Source organism: Yarrowia lipolytica, chromosome 1B, assembly GCF_001761485.1.
Source record: "Yarrowia lipolytica chromosome 1B, complete sequence".
Taxonomy (NCBI): domain Eukaryota; kingdom Fungi; phylum Ascomycota; class Dipodascomycetes; order Dipodascales; genus Yarrowia; species Yarrowia lipolytica.
The window spans coordinates 435,301-451,014 of record NC_090771.1 but is presented as its reverse complement, the minus strand read 5'-3'; the positions used below and the strand labels follow the sequence as shown (position 1 = coordinate 451,014).

Genomic DNA, 15,714 nt, shown 5'->3' with positions numbered 1-15,714 from the left:
ACTTGTACTCATGAGTAGATTGCTCCAATACTACAATACCTAGACCGTCTCTTATACACTGTATTACTGTATTGATCAATAAATAATGGGCCACTAGCCGCAGCTTACAAGGCTGTTCCTCGCTCAAAGTTGTCTCTGATCTCCTTGGTGTACTTGTCGTACTGTCGGTTGAGCTTCTCGTTGAACTGCTTGTTCTTGTCGGAGATGTACGTTGCATGCTGATCGTCGGCTCCTGCCTGCTTCCGTCGCTTCATTCGCTGCTTGTCGCCCTTGGTGAGTCCGTTCACGAGTCGATCCAGAGCCTCAGGTGTGGGTTTATGGTTGAAAGACGGCGTATGATGTAAGCCAGTCTCCTTTTCCTTCTCGTATGTCTCCAGATCGGGCTTAAAACTGGCCAGATCTTTCTCGTATGCTCTCTGCGCGGTCGAAGACATGTCGTGGACACCACTTTGGCTTTCACGTTCTCGCTTGCGCTCCTTCTTCTCCTTCCATTCCTCCGTCTCCTTGACTGTCCAGTCCCATGCTCGTTTTCTATCAAAGTCCTCTCCACGCTCCTCGGCCTGCAGTTTTTCCAGCTCAAACTCAGCCTCCTGCTGTTTCCGCTCCAGTAGCGCATCCGCCCGCTTGTTCACCTTGAGGTCCTTGTCCTCTTCGAAAAGTGCTTTTCTGTTGGACGTCGATGAATCGTTCATTTTCTGTCTGATGGCACTGAGCCGTGCCAGACGGGCGGCCTTGGCGTCCTCCGCCGATGGCTTGGCTTCAGCCGCCTTCTTTTCCTTCTTGTTTTCCGCCTTTTTCGCCATGATGATGATGTGATGCGAAGGTGATTGAATCTAAATAAAAAATAACGGTGATTATGCACGGCGGATGTGATGCGGTGGTGTGAAGGGAGGCGAGACGAGCGTATTTCAGAGGCTCTGGGAAGCTGAAACTTGACAACTTCCATATTCTAGACCCTGAGGAACTACCTTTTTTCTACTCGGCAAGTTTGATATTTCACAACTTATTGGGTCTGTTAATGAAGGTCTTATTCCAGCGCCACCTTCAACTAAAAATGAAACAGAAGTATATAACTCAAGTGGCACGTTTAGTTAATTCTTCCTCAACTTGAGCTTGAGATCATAACCTGTGCGTATAGAGTCCATCAAAGCAATGCTTCAGAGAAGTCAGAAGAGAAAAACGTGTCATATTTGAAGTGTTAACCTCAAGTACTACATTACCACATTCCTCTTTATTCTCTTCAATATATTACTGCAAGTGCTCGTACAAGTATCGACTTAGGACTCCCCACCGATTTTCTCGAATGCACCTTCATGCACAACTTTCAAATATAGTGCGTGAAACTCAACGCGCAGACCAACCATCTACAATCTCAACCATGGCTTCAATCGACAGTGTGTTTGAAAACGCTGGTTTCGACGGCGCTAAGCGACGCAAGACGGATGACGACGCACAGCCCGAGGAGGAGGCATCATTGCCAAAGTCGCCCCAAATTGAAGATGAACACATTGAGGAACGATTTGCAATCCAGAAGTTGGTAGACGAACACAAAGATGGCCCCCAGGAGGCTGACTGGCTGAAGGGTCTTGTTCTTGACCTCGAACGTGCTATTACTTCAAACACGGAGAAACGAGAATTGTTTGCTAATGAACCTCTGAAGTTCATGGACTCTGAAGTGGAGCTTGAGAAGGCCATTCGAGCTCTCAGTGTGCTTACTACCACAGATGATGACGACTTTATAACTGTCTACAAACGATTTGTGTCCGACTTTGAATGTCATGTGTCTTTGATGCAGCTTCTGGACCATCCCAACCTCGACATTGCACTCATCACCTGTGAGATCTTCCACGAGCTCATCACTCGCACCAACGATTTCGCTGATCCCGATGCCCTCACTAGGTCTCTATGGTCTAACGACGACTTCATCGATTACATCATGGAACTGACCGACAAAATCGTCAGGATTGATCCTACACAGATCCAGTATATTCTCGACATGGGAGACGTTATGTTTGTTGAGGACGATATCACCCCACAGCTACGAACGCACATCTTCCCCAAGTTTCTGGATCTTCTCGCCGACAAGAAATCACCCCTACTTTTGCATGATAGATCAACCATGGCTGATTACTGTCTTACTTGGCTCACCAAGTACGAGTATCGAACCGGAGTGTCTGCTGAACGAGTGGAAGCACTTATCAAATACCTGATGGCCTACGTTGATAAAGATCCCACCAAGGGGGACGAGGAGGAACTGGCTGGATCGATAGCTGGTATCCTCGCATATATTCTCACCAGTCCTTCCGGACGAGCAGCTTTCGCTGAAGTTGAGGGTGTGGATGCCATGGTGAGGCTCATGGGAGGAGAGGGCAAGTGGATCAAGAAGCATGCTGCTCGTATTATCAAGGCTGCTCTGAACTCTTATGATTCCACGGAGTTGGCTACAGTGTTTGTGCAAGCCAAGGGTTTGGGTGTTTTGTTCAAGGCTCTCAAGGCAGGCAAGAACAAGCATTACAAGACCTATAGTGAATATGGGGAGTTTCTGTGGGCCATATATGCTTCTCTGCTGCGTCTTTTGCCTTCGGATTCGCCTGAACGAGTCAGAGTGATAGCCAAGATGGACAAGGCTAAGTTGGATGAGCTTAAGGAGCTCAGAGATGACACACAACAGGCTGTAGATACCATGATTCCCGCACTGGAGAGTGCATTGGCCAATGAGGAGGACACTGAGGAGATCGTGACTGACATGGAGATGCTAGGAAGCAGGCTGGTGGTGGTTCTGGACACGATATTTGCATGGATGAAAGTAGAGGGTCAGGATATTGAGGTGGACAAAGAGGTGCTCAAGCAGGAGAGAGATAACAAGGCTCGGTACCTTGGCTGGGATGATGATAGCAATGAGTATCAGGAGATGATGAAGAACAACAAGGATATAGTTGGCATGTTGGATTATTTGCTTGAGAGCAAGTGAGTGAGTTTAACACACAGTCATAGCATGTACAACTTGGAAATATAGATTAACACGCGTATACTACAAGTATGTACAGTAGTCTTGCCATTGGGGCTGTACTTGTTATCTATTTGTGGTCATAGATTGACTTCTTAGATTGACTTCCGATGTTAGATTGACTTCTGATTCGAGACATGTGGAGGAACTTGGGTGATTTGAGGAACTTGGGTGCTTTCAGTACATGGCCATTACAACACATTTGTTCTATTGCACCTATCTCTTCGTTTCATACTCAATTGCCACTATAATGGCATAGTCCAGCAATTGCTCTCATATTGCCCTCCATGCACGCTCCATGTGTACATACTACACTCCATTTCAGATCATTGTTTACTATATACATTTAGACCTCTCGGGCACGGTTGTACTTGGCGCAGTCACGCAGCCATCGTCGGTAGTCCTTGAGAGAGCCGATCTTCTCGCCGTAGTAGTCGGGCACGGGGTTGGAGACGGACTGGTATCGAGGGTTCACTCGGTTTTTCTGGATGTGCGACAGGAAGTCGGTCTCCTTCATGAGGAAGGCGGGCCACTGCTTGGAGTTGGTGGCCTTGAAGATGAGCTGGCCGATGGTGGGGCCCAGGAGAGAGCCCATAAATCCAGCTGCCACCACACCCAATCCAGCCGCGGTGAAGGCATCCAGACCGAAGAAGACGTCCTGCTGCTCGAGATCCAGCTCGGCCTCGGAAATGAAACCCCATGCAAGAACAGAGGTGGCCACACCGGTGAAAATGGAGGCCACAAAGTTGATCTGTCGTCTTCGGGTTCGCAGAAGCAGGAATCGCTCCCAAGTGAGGGGAACGGGGGCGGTTCCGGCGAATCGCTTGGTCATCTGACCAACTGAGGGTCGCACGAGGGTAGGTCGGGCAAGTGCAACCCGGCTTCTCAGCATCTGAAGGGACATTGTGTGTATGTGTTGTGTAGTAGAGTGGAGTTCTTTTAATACCATGGTTCCACTAACATTGGGTCATTTGCTGTACATGTACTCCGGGTAACCCAGTGCAGGTGGGAGGTACTGGTAAATCTTATTTGAAAAGATTCGATATTTGCATGGGGCGAAATTGATACTGGGTAAAATCAAAGCACACAACTAACGGAATGGTGAGTAGAGACGACATCCAGACGCTGTACAGCTCCATCTAACACAGAACGAGGGAAACACACAGTTCCTATACAAGGCCAAGGCCACCAAGAAGGACAAGGCTGCTGCCAAGCGAGAACGACACCACACAAAGCTGTCCAAGCGAGGAGGCATCAGCAAGGCTGATTTGAAACGAAAGAAGCCCATTCATGATCGACCGTTCGACTACGGAAACCCTCTGAAAAACGAGGCTGCCATGCGACCTGTTTCCCAGGGGGTGACTTCGGTGAACAAGGGCACTCCTTTGCCACCTGCTGACATTGATGCCATCATGGCTGATGGTGCCACGGCTAAGGAAATCAAGCGACAACAGAGACAGGAAGCTCGACGTCAGCGAATTCGAGAGACCGAGACGCTTGCAGCCAACCTCGACGATCTTCTGGACCCTCTCAAGGCCGAGAACGGAGGCCGAACACGAGAAAAGCTGGATCATACCCCTAATCCCCGGAATGCTCGAGGTAACGAGGCCATCATCAAGGCCGAGACCAAGCGGTTCAACAAGATCCTCAACTCCAAGGAGTATCAGGCCAGTCCGTTTGCGTCGCTTCAGGCGTTCCTGAAGACCCAGATTCCCCAGAACGAGCCTGCTCAGCCCAAGGACAAGAAGATGCACATGTAACAGACCAGTGCGGTATGTTGAAAAGACAATGGAAGGGATGTGAACATAAAAGGAGGTACAAGTATAGTTATTGCATTATAATCTTTATGGACCGTGTGGACAAGTGGACAAGTGGACAAGTGGACAAGACGGAGGCGTGATGTTTTTTCTATAGTTCATGGATAGGAGGCCAAGTTGATGCCTCGTACGAAGGCTATCCTGTAGTCTGATGGGTATGACTATAAGGTCAGATGCACCAATACGAGTTAAGATACGAGGCAATGTGTGCAATCTTGCATACAGTGGGGGAGTGTACATACAGTGGGGGTATTTGTTGTTCAATATTCCCAATTTGCTTTCAATTAAACGCTCAACTGTCGCACTATGGAGTTGTGTGCATACTGTATACTTGTCACTGACACTGAAATCCATTCGGTGTGGGCTCTAGACAGCTACTGTAGCTGCAGTACAGATACTGTACTTTTACTTGTACAGCAGAGACACAAGTCTTTCAAACAAGGACCACCCTAAATCGCCACTACAGTAAGGCGAACGACTCTTCAAAAAGATAGATTGCTATCTTATCGAGCCATATTGCAGTTCTTTCCAGCCGTGTGATCGCAGTCACCGTTGGTTTTCATATCAAGTAATATAATAATCCTCCCCAATATGCCATTTCCCTCCTAAACATACCCGTATTGTGGGGCCATGTGCTCCTTTACCGTACATATAGTATGAGTGCGGGGCGAGCGGCTGTTGATGCCCCACTCAACCGGCCTAAGGGAGCATTGAGTATTTGGGACTCAACAGATATGAGGGGATATTGGGGATAGCAATGTTTCATGTGGATGGGGCATGCAATTGCTTCTGTGGATGTGTGTGGTATGTCTGAATGGTGGGCTTGCTGGGCTGAGTAGTTGACATGTCTAAGAAACAGCCATGTTAGTTATCATTCCTAAGTAAAATGAAATAAGGTGTACAGCATCACATAACAAGAAGAACATAACCTGAAATTTCGTGATATCACGATACATCTACATCCGCTACGCTCGCAGACTTTTCCTTCTTTTTCATATGCAATAAAATACAGTCTATCTATCTAGTTGGCGTGGTAAAGAATCTCGGGGAGATCATCAATCTTGAGCTCACCGTGGATAATGCCCCAGGTGGACTCGAACAGAGGGAAGTCCTTCTGCATGTTCTTGTTCTTGAGCAGCTCGTGGACCTCGTTGCATGTGATGACGCCCTGGGCGGACTGGCCGTTGAGAAGCTCCTTCTCCACGTCCTGGATGGTCTTGCCGGAGCCGCTCTCCTTTCCGAATGCTCGGCCGACCTTGAAGTTTCGGCCTCCAGCGCACGAGGTGATGAGATCGGCCACACCGGCAGACTCGACTGTAAGAGTGTTAATATCAGTTTCGGGGAAGAATCGCTTGGAGAAGTTGATCATCTCAAGCATGCCTCGTCGCATAATTGCGGCCTTGGCGTTGTCTCCCCAGTTCTTGCCCTCGACGAAACCGGCGCAAAGGGCAACAACGTTCTTAAGGGCACCTCCGATGGAGACACCGGCGACGTCCTGAACGCATCGCACATGGAAGTAGGGTCGGTGGAACAGAGCCTTGAGCACATCGTTGGTCACATCACCCTCGCCAAAGAAGTCCTTGGGTCGGTTGTAAGCAACGGTAGTCTCGGAGTACTTCTCCAGAGCGATCTCGGTGGCGAGGTTAGCCCCGGACAGAACACCGCAGTGGAGACCGGTCTCGTTCTCGATAACGTCGGAGAGCAGGTAAACACCCTGGGGGGTGACATCTAGACCCTTGAGGCAGGAGATGGCTCTAGCCTTGGGGTTGACGTGGCCCTTGAGCTGCTTGCAGACACCAGCCAGGAACTGATGGGGCAGGTTGAAGACGATGATGTTGGCACCCTCGACGGCCTTGAGCAGATCCGGCTCGGCGATCAGGTTGTGAGGAAGTTTGATTTTAGGGAGGTATCGCACGTTCTCGTGCTCAGCGTTGAAAATGTCGGTCAGGTTCTTGCCGTTGACCTTCTCTTCTCGAACCCAGACTCGAACCTCGGGCTCAAAGAGCTCGGGGTGAGCAGTGCAGTTCTCGGCGACAATCTTGGCGACGGTGGTTCCCCTGATGTTAGTATGGTAAGCGGAGGTGAGTGGCCAAAGGTCACAAACGGGGCAACGCCGAATGCGCTGAATGACTGACAGATGACATATAACGGCATTCACAGCAGACTGGGCTCAAGGTGGAGGAGGGGCTTGAAGAGAAGGCAAATAGAGTACTTCTTGAGACTCTTAGAATTGCTCTCACACTTTTAAATGCTTCCAGAAGACCTCGCATTGCCACTGTCGCCACTCCACTAAACTCCCCATCGAACACTTCATTAAACTCGTAGAGTTAAGCAGTGCAGAGGAGGTGCGTGTCGTGTCAGTGTAGCCGTGTGCAACTGTATAACTTCTTCTGTCGTCTTCTGTTGCTGTCTTCTCATCCAGTTCTGTGAATTGCCCATTTCACCATGATCTGTATGTGTTCCTGTTGGGGGTGACCCAAAGGAAGCCGTATCTGCGGTCTGTGGTGTTTCTCTGTTCCATGTGTTGTGTCGTGCTTGTTTGTTTGTCTAGTTGCTCTCGTTTCAGCATCCATGTCGCGGTTGTCGATGGGTTATATTATATAACCCCCGTTTGAATCCCTTGAAAACTCCTGTCTTTTTTTACTCACCAGTTACCAGAACCAACAACGGCGACCTTGAAAGGAGCCTTGCCGGCGGTGTTGGCTGCGCTGAGAGGCGCGGAGGCGGTCAGCAGTCGAAGCTGTTGTGTGAGACGGTTGACGGCGGACATGTGTTTAAAACGCAGGGACGATCGAAGTAGAGCGCTCATGTTATGGGGATGCGATCTCTTATATCTTGGTTGAGTAATTTTCAGAGGCGCCCGCCAGAGAATAGGGTTTAGCCCAGCGTCTGAAAGCGTGTTCGGAAAAACACTTCGTTGGGCCGAGTTGGGGTGGGGGAGGGGAGGTGGAGATGAGCCAGAAGACGGTGTTCTGTTGCCACTGCCGTCGATGCTGGTCTACCGTCTCTTCACCAGACCCAATATCGCCCTACAACGTCTTCACAACTCCACCAACACGACGAATATCATACAAGCTAATGGTGAATAAGGTGCTGGAGCCGAGGACTTTAGCGGAGGTAGAGTGGGGTGCAGGAGAGTGGCAATATGAGAGCGTAAGATGAAGAGCGGCAATGCGATTTTTGGAAGCAACTTTTTTTCGCGTCATCCATCATCTTGGTTCTGTGGTTCTTCCTTGTTTCCCTATAAAAGCCCCCATAGCTCGCCACCAGCTGCTCTCCCATGTTATATTGCTACTGTCTCAATAAACTCCACCGTCCCCAACGTTGGGATGAACCTTTAACTCTTGGTTGCATCTACCAGTGTGAATATGGAAGACGCATGTGAAGGTAAGCGAGGAGAAGAAACAACTATTGACGACTTTTACTAAGGAGGAGAGCAGCCGGCGGCACAGCTGACAGGAGGGGTATATGGGTGCAGAAAGATGTGCCTGGTCCAATTGAACCAGCTACAGGTGCAGCAATAGCGTCCCCCAATCTGCCTCATAGACTACTCTCCCTACCTCGGCTCGGTATCTGTATACCCACGGGTAGACACACACTTCTTACCTCTGGATGTGCAGATGGCGTATCAGAGTCCAGAGAGACGGAGATAAGGACGCAGCGGTGTCGGCCTAACGAGCGCCAGAGAGAGGCAGAGAGAAAGGCGCATAGGAAGCTTGGGGTGCACGAGTGCGGCTGTCCCGCCAAAGCTGCAAATCTCGGAAATCAAAAAACTGCAAAACGCGAATTCCACAACTTTGAGTACATATTGTACCTCGTACATTGTATAATGGAAGTTTATGGAAGGTATATGTTATGGACAGTGTGTGTGGTGTGGAGGCTACACGGACTCTTCACGTTGAGTTGTTGAGTGGCGTCTGGGTGTCACATTGTCTGGGTTACATTGGAGGCGAATGTGTTTGAAACCACTGTCTGGTCACGGTTTCCTCCTTCATCACGCGCACTTTCACATTGGCCGATCGTCCCGAAGAGCCCGTTTCATTATCGTGACTTGTTCGCTTTTTCGCCAGTCGCTGTCTGTTTTTGCATCAGCGTGAAAAAACCAGAAAAGACACGAAAACAAGCTTCCAACCTAAAGCCAGCCCAGACGTCATAGCTCGAAGCTTGGACCTGCTGTCAGAGTGCCAAAAGTGTGAGCTTCGCCATGTGCAACTGCTACAGCAACCACCAATGTAGCGTTGCTGCGCACCGTGCTTTTTGTCAAAATGTGGCCTCAATACTGTATGGACACTGTTTATTTGCCGCCTTTAACCTACAGCATCCATGGGCTTCCCAGTGTACTTGCTGGTATCGGTGTTGGCTAGCGCAACGCTCATTACTTTGTATCAGCATAGTTTTTCCGAACCGAGGCCCAACGGTCCACTCCAAAAAAAAATGTCACGCTAATAACACCACACACCCGTGACGCACACTTGTCATTCCCCTGAGTCCCAATTCGCCCCCTATTTCCTTTCCGCGCGCGCACGCTTTATTACTGCATAAAGTGTGGGGACCCCAGGCAACTTCGGGCTATCTCGGGTCGATCGGGGTGTGTCGGGACCGAGGTTGTGTGGGTCATTCGTGAGCCAACTATATAGTGAAGAATTTACTTGCGATTTATTGAGCACCAGTGTCACGAATGTCAGATACCTGTACATACTGTACAAGTACAATATACAACACACAAGTTTTGTCTCACTTGCTCATCTCCAATCCAAAGTGTACTGTTTCACCGTCTGAATCACTCGCCATTTCGGTTTAATTCCATCACACCAAAGATCGTCGTGTCAAACTCAATCATGTCTTTCGACATGGGCGCTCCGATTAGCCAGTGTAAAATGTGGAGTAAGCAGACATGTACAAGGTCCGATTAGTCCGTGCATGAAGAATGAAGATTTTTGAAAGGGGAGAAGCGAGTGTAAGAACAGCGGTGTACTTGTACCATATCTATATTGTACGGACGTCGTCGGATCGTCTTTTCTTTATCAACCGCCAGCAACTCTCTGAACAAATCCCATAACTAACCCCAACGAAAAAAAACATATCTTAACAAAACTGCGTAATGGGCATCACTGTGCAACATTCGGGAAAACTTCGAGTTATCCAAGAGACTCAGTATGTACGGTTCAGTACAAGTACGAGTAGTGGTAATGATCCGAGATTTCAGTGCTTGTACACACACTCAGAATGACTCTAAAGGAGTCCATTTACTCTCGTTACTATGACTACAGTGTTCTCGTACTTGCACGGACGTTGTATTCGGATTACTGTACCCTTAAAAGACAGCAATCATGGACGAGGAAGCCCATGACATAACCATCCCACGCCATGTGAGAAGAGCCTTTCGTAGTAACAGCCTGAAGAACGAAATTCGAGTCGAAAAACTGGCTATTCCCGTCACGTTCTTCTCTCAAGACCCAGCTTACGGTAAGGATCATGGGTGTTTTCCCTGTCTAACCGTAGATCTCTTCTATCAGGTCTGCGACGACCATAACTAACGCGACCATACGTTACTAATACAATACAAGTAATCAACAGTTTCGTAACCACTTGCACAGCTGTCACATGACCCCCACATCTGTCACATGACCCCCATAACTGTGACGTGACTCCCTCATATGTCACATGACTCCCTCTCTAGCACATGACTCCCTCCCTAACACATTCAAGGTTCAGATAAGGCACGATTAGCAGCCGCTGTCAAAAAAGCAAGATGGACTAAGCGGCTGCGGGTGATGAGGGACTCGCTGATTGACTGACCGATCTGTGGTCTTGAACACGGACTAATCAAGCCACAGTCGAGATGTTGTTACCCGGCATCGTGCTGTAGGCAAAAGGAACTCTTGGAAGTGGCTTATGAGGAGGCAGATGTCTATATACAAATACTTGTCGCCTTCAGCATCCAATGTTCAGGTTGACACTCGGTTATGATACATTGTGGAGTGTCTTCTATACGAAACAAACAGGAGAATGTCCTGCAGTCGATGCGGATGAAGTATGTCGTCCTTGTACAGTGTCCCGAGCACATTCATGCTTGTAAGCCACAGCGTAAGGAAATCCACACCAATACCAGTAGGTCAAACACGTGTTGACGGCGGTTCGAATCACTCACCTCCCCGTCGGATTCCGCCCTTTCCGCCCTGGATCCAACTGCCTTTATAAGACAGTTTCTATTGTGGATAAGCAGGATGTCTCACCATTTTGGGACCCACTTTGAGCTTCCATACAGGACAAGGAATGTGTGTGTACAGCACGCACTTACAAAAGGTGTGTCCTGAGAGTCATCGATATCAACGAAATATCAACGAAATATGTATATATGAGGTTATTATGCTCGAGTATATGTACTAGGAGTGTTTTTGTACTTTTCGCAACCCGATCTACGCTCTTCCTGGACCTGTCCCTGGTATCTAGCACCGTTCTCGTCTAGTTCCAGCAGACATCAAATTACTGCAAGTACCATTTTGAACATAGGCAGCAAATGTAAGTGGTTCTTGGCATGGAACAATCGCCGGCAGAAGCTGGCATTACTGGGCCATTACCGACCCTATTAAAACCAATCTACCCCATATATACCCCATTCGCGGACTCCGAACCACGGACTCCGATAGACTTGCGCTAGCCCGCATTGACATGCTTGTTTGGGACTCTCGGAGATGGTGGATAAGACTCACGTATACTCCGAGATGAAAGTTTGAGGTGCGGGACAAAAAGTGAAATTTGAGATCTCCAAAATAACAACCACAGATGTCAGTCAAATGAGGACCGATTTGATTGAAAAAACAGTTGGTCCAATCTCATCGGCATCCCCTAAATCCACCTCGAACCCCACCTCGAGACCCCGTCACACGAGCTAAACAAGTGCAATCAAATACATGAAGTCTGCATGTTGAAAGTTTATCAGAGGAGCCAGAGCCAACCAAGCTACCATTCTCAAACAAGCGCTCGAAAAAAAACCCATCGCTTATAAACACCGTGACCGCCCTCTCGTGCCACTTAACCATGACGGTCGACTCTACCTGCGCCTCATCCTCGACCTCCATGTCCGAAGAAACGCCTCTGTTGGCCAACGAGTCTGGAGCGCCTCTCCAGGACGACGGAGAACCAAAATGGACATCAGCCCAGCTCAAGCAGATGTACAAGCGGTCGGCCATTCTGCCGGCACTTTACATCGGCGCCTTTCTGTGCTCTATCGACGGTACCATCGTGGCTAGCACTCTGAACCGAGTGGGAGCTGATCTGAACGAATCTGACAACGTTGCATGGGTAGCCACAGCCTACCTGCTCACCAACTGCGCATTCCAGCCGCTGTACGGCAAGCTAAGTGACGTGTTTGGACGTAAGACAATGCTGTTGTTCGCCTCCTTCTTCTTTGGACTCGGAAACCTCATCTGCGGATACGCACCCGACTTCAACTGGCTCATTGTTGGCCGAGCTATCACTGGCGTGGGAGGAGGAGGACTCGCAGCCATGTCTTCAATCATCGTTTCGGATATCGTGACTATCGAGGAACGAGGCATCTTCCAGGGATACGCCAATATCAACTTTGGACTGGGCGCTATGCTGGGAGCTCCTGTAGGAGGACTTATTGCTGACCACTTGGGCTGGAGATACATGTTTTCATTGCAGGTTCCTTTTGTGGTTCTTTCTTCCTTCTTAGTGTTCCGGTACGTTAACATCAAACCAAAGAAACTAAAGGTTTCTAACGCATCTACTCTGGAACGAATTGATGTCTTTGGATCCATCTCTATCGTCTGTTTCCTGACCCTCCTGTTGCTGGTCATCAACATGCAGACCGACACTCGAACACTCTCCAACAGTGGAACTCTCCAGATGATGTCTCTGGCCAGTGCCATTTTCCTGGCCGTGTTTTTGTACGTCGAGATCAAGATTGCACCTGAACCTATCATGACCAAGGCTGTGTTTGGACACCTGAAGCCCACTTTGCTGACTACATCAGTCTTTTTCACAACCATCACTCAGTTCTCAGTTATCTACTACACTCCTGTCTTTCTCCAGGTTGTATTTCTGGAGAGTGCTGCCCAAGCAGGTGTACGACTCATTCCTCTATCCATTGGAGTATCCTCTGGATCCGTTATCACAGGCCAGCTTCTCAAGAAGAACACCAAGGAACGATATCCTCGAGTCTTTCTTGCCGGTCTGACTACTGTGGGAATCTCCTGTTTCGTTCTATCCCGGCTGATCAACTCTTCAACTCCCCACGAGGCTACTCCCTTGGCCAATGTGCTCAAGAGCCACGGAATTTCCCTGGAGCTCGTCATGGCCGTTAATCTTGCCTTCCAGGGTCTTGCTCAGGGCCTAATTCTCGTGTCAACACTCATCGGACTGTGTTGCCAAACAGGAGCTGCTGACTCAGCCTCTTCCATTGGAGTCATCTACCTCTTCAGATCACTTGGATCGGTGCTTGGAGTCAACGGAGTTGCACACATTCTGCAATCGCGTCTCCGTTCTGAGCTTCCAGGAATCATTTCCGACCCCGAGCTGCAACTCAAGGTCCGAAAGAACGTTGAATTTATTAACCACCTAGCTCCCGAGATTCAGATTGATATCCGAAACGTCTACAAGCACGCTCTTGCCTACGTGTTTTCGTCGTGTTCGTTTATCGCCTTTATTGCATTCTCCATGGGTTTCATCGTCTGGTGGCATTCCAGAAGAACTGAGAACTAGACAGCACCGGTGCGGTATCTGTCACAACAAAAAGAACCATATAGATGTTCTAAATAGCTAACATGACTTAAAATTATGTCTCCAACTGTAGCCCAGAGACGTGAATTAACAAGATGGGAGTTGAGTTGCACTTTTCATGAATTTAGTTAGGATTACTGAGGTAAGGCAGCTTATAGTTGTGGAGTTTGTTTAGAAAACAATACGCAAAAACATCCCATCAATACTCGGTAATGACGGTCAGACTTGAAATAAAACCCGAAGAATCAATTAATTACCACCAGGTAAGACACCCATTAAGCCCCCAAATTCTCAACTCCCCATTTACAGCTTCTTCGTGACTGCCCAAATAACCAATTGCATCCATCAACAGGCAATATTAGAGCACAAAGTTACAGGTTGCAGATGACCATCCATTTCACCACCATGCTACGACAAATAGGACGTCACAGCGTTGGTCTGAGACGGTACACGACCGCCGGAACACGTGACTCACATGTGCTCACTGGCTCTGTCTACGGCACCACCGAAATCGATCTGTTCAACCGTCCCACCAGTACGGAAAATGACGTGAAACTGGAACCGTCTGAAACCGCCAAAGTAGATGGAAAAGTGTCCATGGAGCCCCGAATCCCCAACAAGCTCATCAGTCAGGTGCGTGGTCTATTTCCCGATCGGGACTCTCTCCATGCCCGAGTTTCTCTGGCTGATTCCGTCGGTAGAACCAGAATCGGTATTGTGCCTCTGGGTCCCCAAGATATGACTGTCAAGAAGCGCAAGGACGCTAACATTCTCAATGCTCTACTGGCAGACCCACTGGCATCCGACCAAAGGTGGTACGACGCTTTTCTGGCTAGAATTGCGTCCAAGGATATCGTTCTGAGTCCTGGCAAATACACCGGCCACGGCACACAAAACTCGCGATGGGACATGAGCTTGCCCTCGCCATTCCTAAAGGAGGTAGATGTGGACATTATGGAGGCCACTTCATTCGCGGATTCTCTCGATAACATTCGAGATTGCCATTGGATCATCTATGTCGGAGAAGGAGAGGGTCTCAAGGCATGGCCCTCCGTGAACCTGCGAGACCTGGCTGAGGACGACTTCGTGGCTATTGTCAGTGCCACACTTACAGTCAACTCCGAAGAGGCCTTTGAGGCCGTTTCTCTGCTCAGAAAGTCTCCTTCCAACTCCCCCAAGTACCTCAAGCTGTGGCAGAAGTCCAATTTTGAGCAATTATCTCGAGCAATGAAGCGAATGTCCGCCAACCACGACCGTGCTCTTCGATACAGCATTTACCAGACCTGCCGGGATTTGTGTGCCTCTGACGTGTCCAAGGAGTCTCTTATGAAGGGCGAGGCGGACACTATCAAGACTCTGCGGTCAGAATGGTCCCGAAACGCCCACCGGGAACTCCAGACGGTGCTAAAACAACAGCTGCTCAAGTGGCGACAATCGGAACTGCCCTGGTACAAGCTGTACTGGCGAATTGACGACGTTGATGGAATCACCCGAGATTCTCTCGAATACGCATTCTTGCCTGCTTCAAGACAATCCATGTGCTACCTGCTTGGCCGAATCGACGGCTTTGCCTGCACCACTCCTAACTCTCCCGAGCCTCTCACCGACGGCATCTACGGACTTTCTCCCGTCGAACATTGGGACAGCCCCTCAGACGACGTGATTGGCCAGACGCTGGAGGAGTTGGATGACACTCTGGTGTCTGAGCTGCACTCGAGAGCTTACCACGAGTTCCTGAAGGTTGTACTCGGCATCCAGCTTCCTACAGTCATCATTCCTGCTCTTGGAGTATACCTCTACGACCTTTCTCTTTACAACATGGGCTCTATCGCAGCCTTTGGTATTGTCTGGGGATGTTTCAAGCTGCAAAAGACCTGGGACGCTCTCTGCAGCGACTTCTCTGTTGCAGTTTTTGAGAAGGCCAGAGCCAGCATCAACTCTTGTGAACAGCTCATCTGGAGCAGATGGGAGGGTAAGGCTATCGAGGAGAAGGAGAGAGTGGACGACCGAAAGAAGTTGGTTGCGGAGATGGAGGAGTCGATCACACAGAACAAATAGACGATGTGAGCGAACCTGTTATTGTCTGTGGTCAGCGATGGATTATGATGAACCACGAAACTACTACGGTACGAATGTATGTATAGA

The 15,714-nt window shown here is 49.1% G+C and overlaps 7 protein-coding genes across 7 annotated transcripts; 4 read left to right on the top strand and 3 right to left on the bottom strand.

Moving 5' to 3' along the window:
* Positions 1 to 104: 104 nt before the first annotated feature.
* On the bottom strand, positions 105 to 803 carry YALI1_B04502g (uncharacterized protein; the record flags this gene model as incomplete). Its single annotated transcript, XM_500448.3, has 1 exon — positions 105 to 803. One exon carries the CDS (start codon positions 801 to 803, stop codon positions 105 to 107), a length of 699 nt encoding a protein of 232 aa, XP_500448.3.
* A 500-nt stretch (positions 804 to 1,303) lies between these two features.
* On the top strand, positions 1,304 to 2,971 carry YALI1_B04497g (uncharacterized protein; the record flags this gene model as incomplete). Its single annotated transcript, XM_500447.3, has 1 exon — positions 1,304 to 2,971. The coding sequence occupies one exon, from the start codon at positions 1,304 to 1,306 to the stop codon at positions 2,969 to 2,971; it is 1,668 nt and encodes a 555-aa protein (XP_500447.2).
* A 382-nt stretch (positions 2,972 to 3,353) lies between these two features.
* YALI1_B04470g (uncharacterized protein) lies at positions 3,354 to 3,956 on the bottom strand (the record flags this gene model as incomplete). Its single annotated transcript, XM_500446.3, has 1 exon — positions 3,354 to 3,956. The coding sequence occupies one exon, from the start codon at positions 3,954 to 3,956 to the stop codon at positions 3,354 to 3,356; it is 603 nt and encodes a 200-aa protein (XP_500446.2).
* Positions 3,957 to 4,344: 388 nt separating this feature from the next.
* Positions 4,345 to 4,767, top strand: YALI1_B04466g (uncharacterized protein; the record flags this gene model as incomplete). Its single annotated transcript, XM_500445.4, has 1 exon — positions 4,345 to 4,767. One exon carries the CDS (start codon positions 4,345 to 4,347, stop codon positions 4,765 to 4,767), a length of 423 nt encoding a protein of 140 aa, XP_500445.4.
* Positions 4,768 to 5,845: 1,078 nt separating this feature from the next.
* YALI1_B04433g (uncharacterized protein) lies at positions 5,846 to 7,633 on the bottom strand (the record flags this gene model as incomplete). Its single annotated transcript, XM_500444.3, has 2 exons — positions 5,846 to 6,881; positions 7,473 to 7,633. The coding sequence occupies 2 exons, from the start codon at positions 7,631 to 7,633 to the stop codon at positions 5,846 to 5,848; spliced, it is 1,197 nt and encodes a 398-aa protein (XP_500444.3).
* Positions 7,634 to 11,865: 4,232 nt separating this feature from the next.
* Positions 11,866 to 13,551, top strand: YALI1_B04391g (uncharacterized protein; the record flags this gene model as incomplete). Its single annotated transcript, XM_066094127.2, has 1 exon — positions 11,866 to 13,551. One exon carries the CDS (start codon positions 11,866 to 11,868, stop codon positions 13,549 to 13,551), a length of 1,686 nt encoding a protein of 561 aa, XP_065950199.2.
* Positions 13,552 to 13,953: 402 nt separating this feature from the next.
* YALI1_B04370g (uncharacterized protein) lies at positions 13,954 to 15,627 on the top strand (the record flags this gene model as incomplete). The annotated part of the gene is made up of 1 exon (XM_500443.3): positions 13,954 to 15,627. The coding sequence occupies one exon, from the start codon at positions 13,954 to 13,956 to the stop codon at positions 15,625 to 15,627; it is 1,674 nt and encodes a 557-aa protein (XP_500443.3).
* Positions 15,628 to 15,714: the final 87 nt, after the last annotated feature.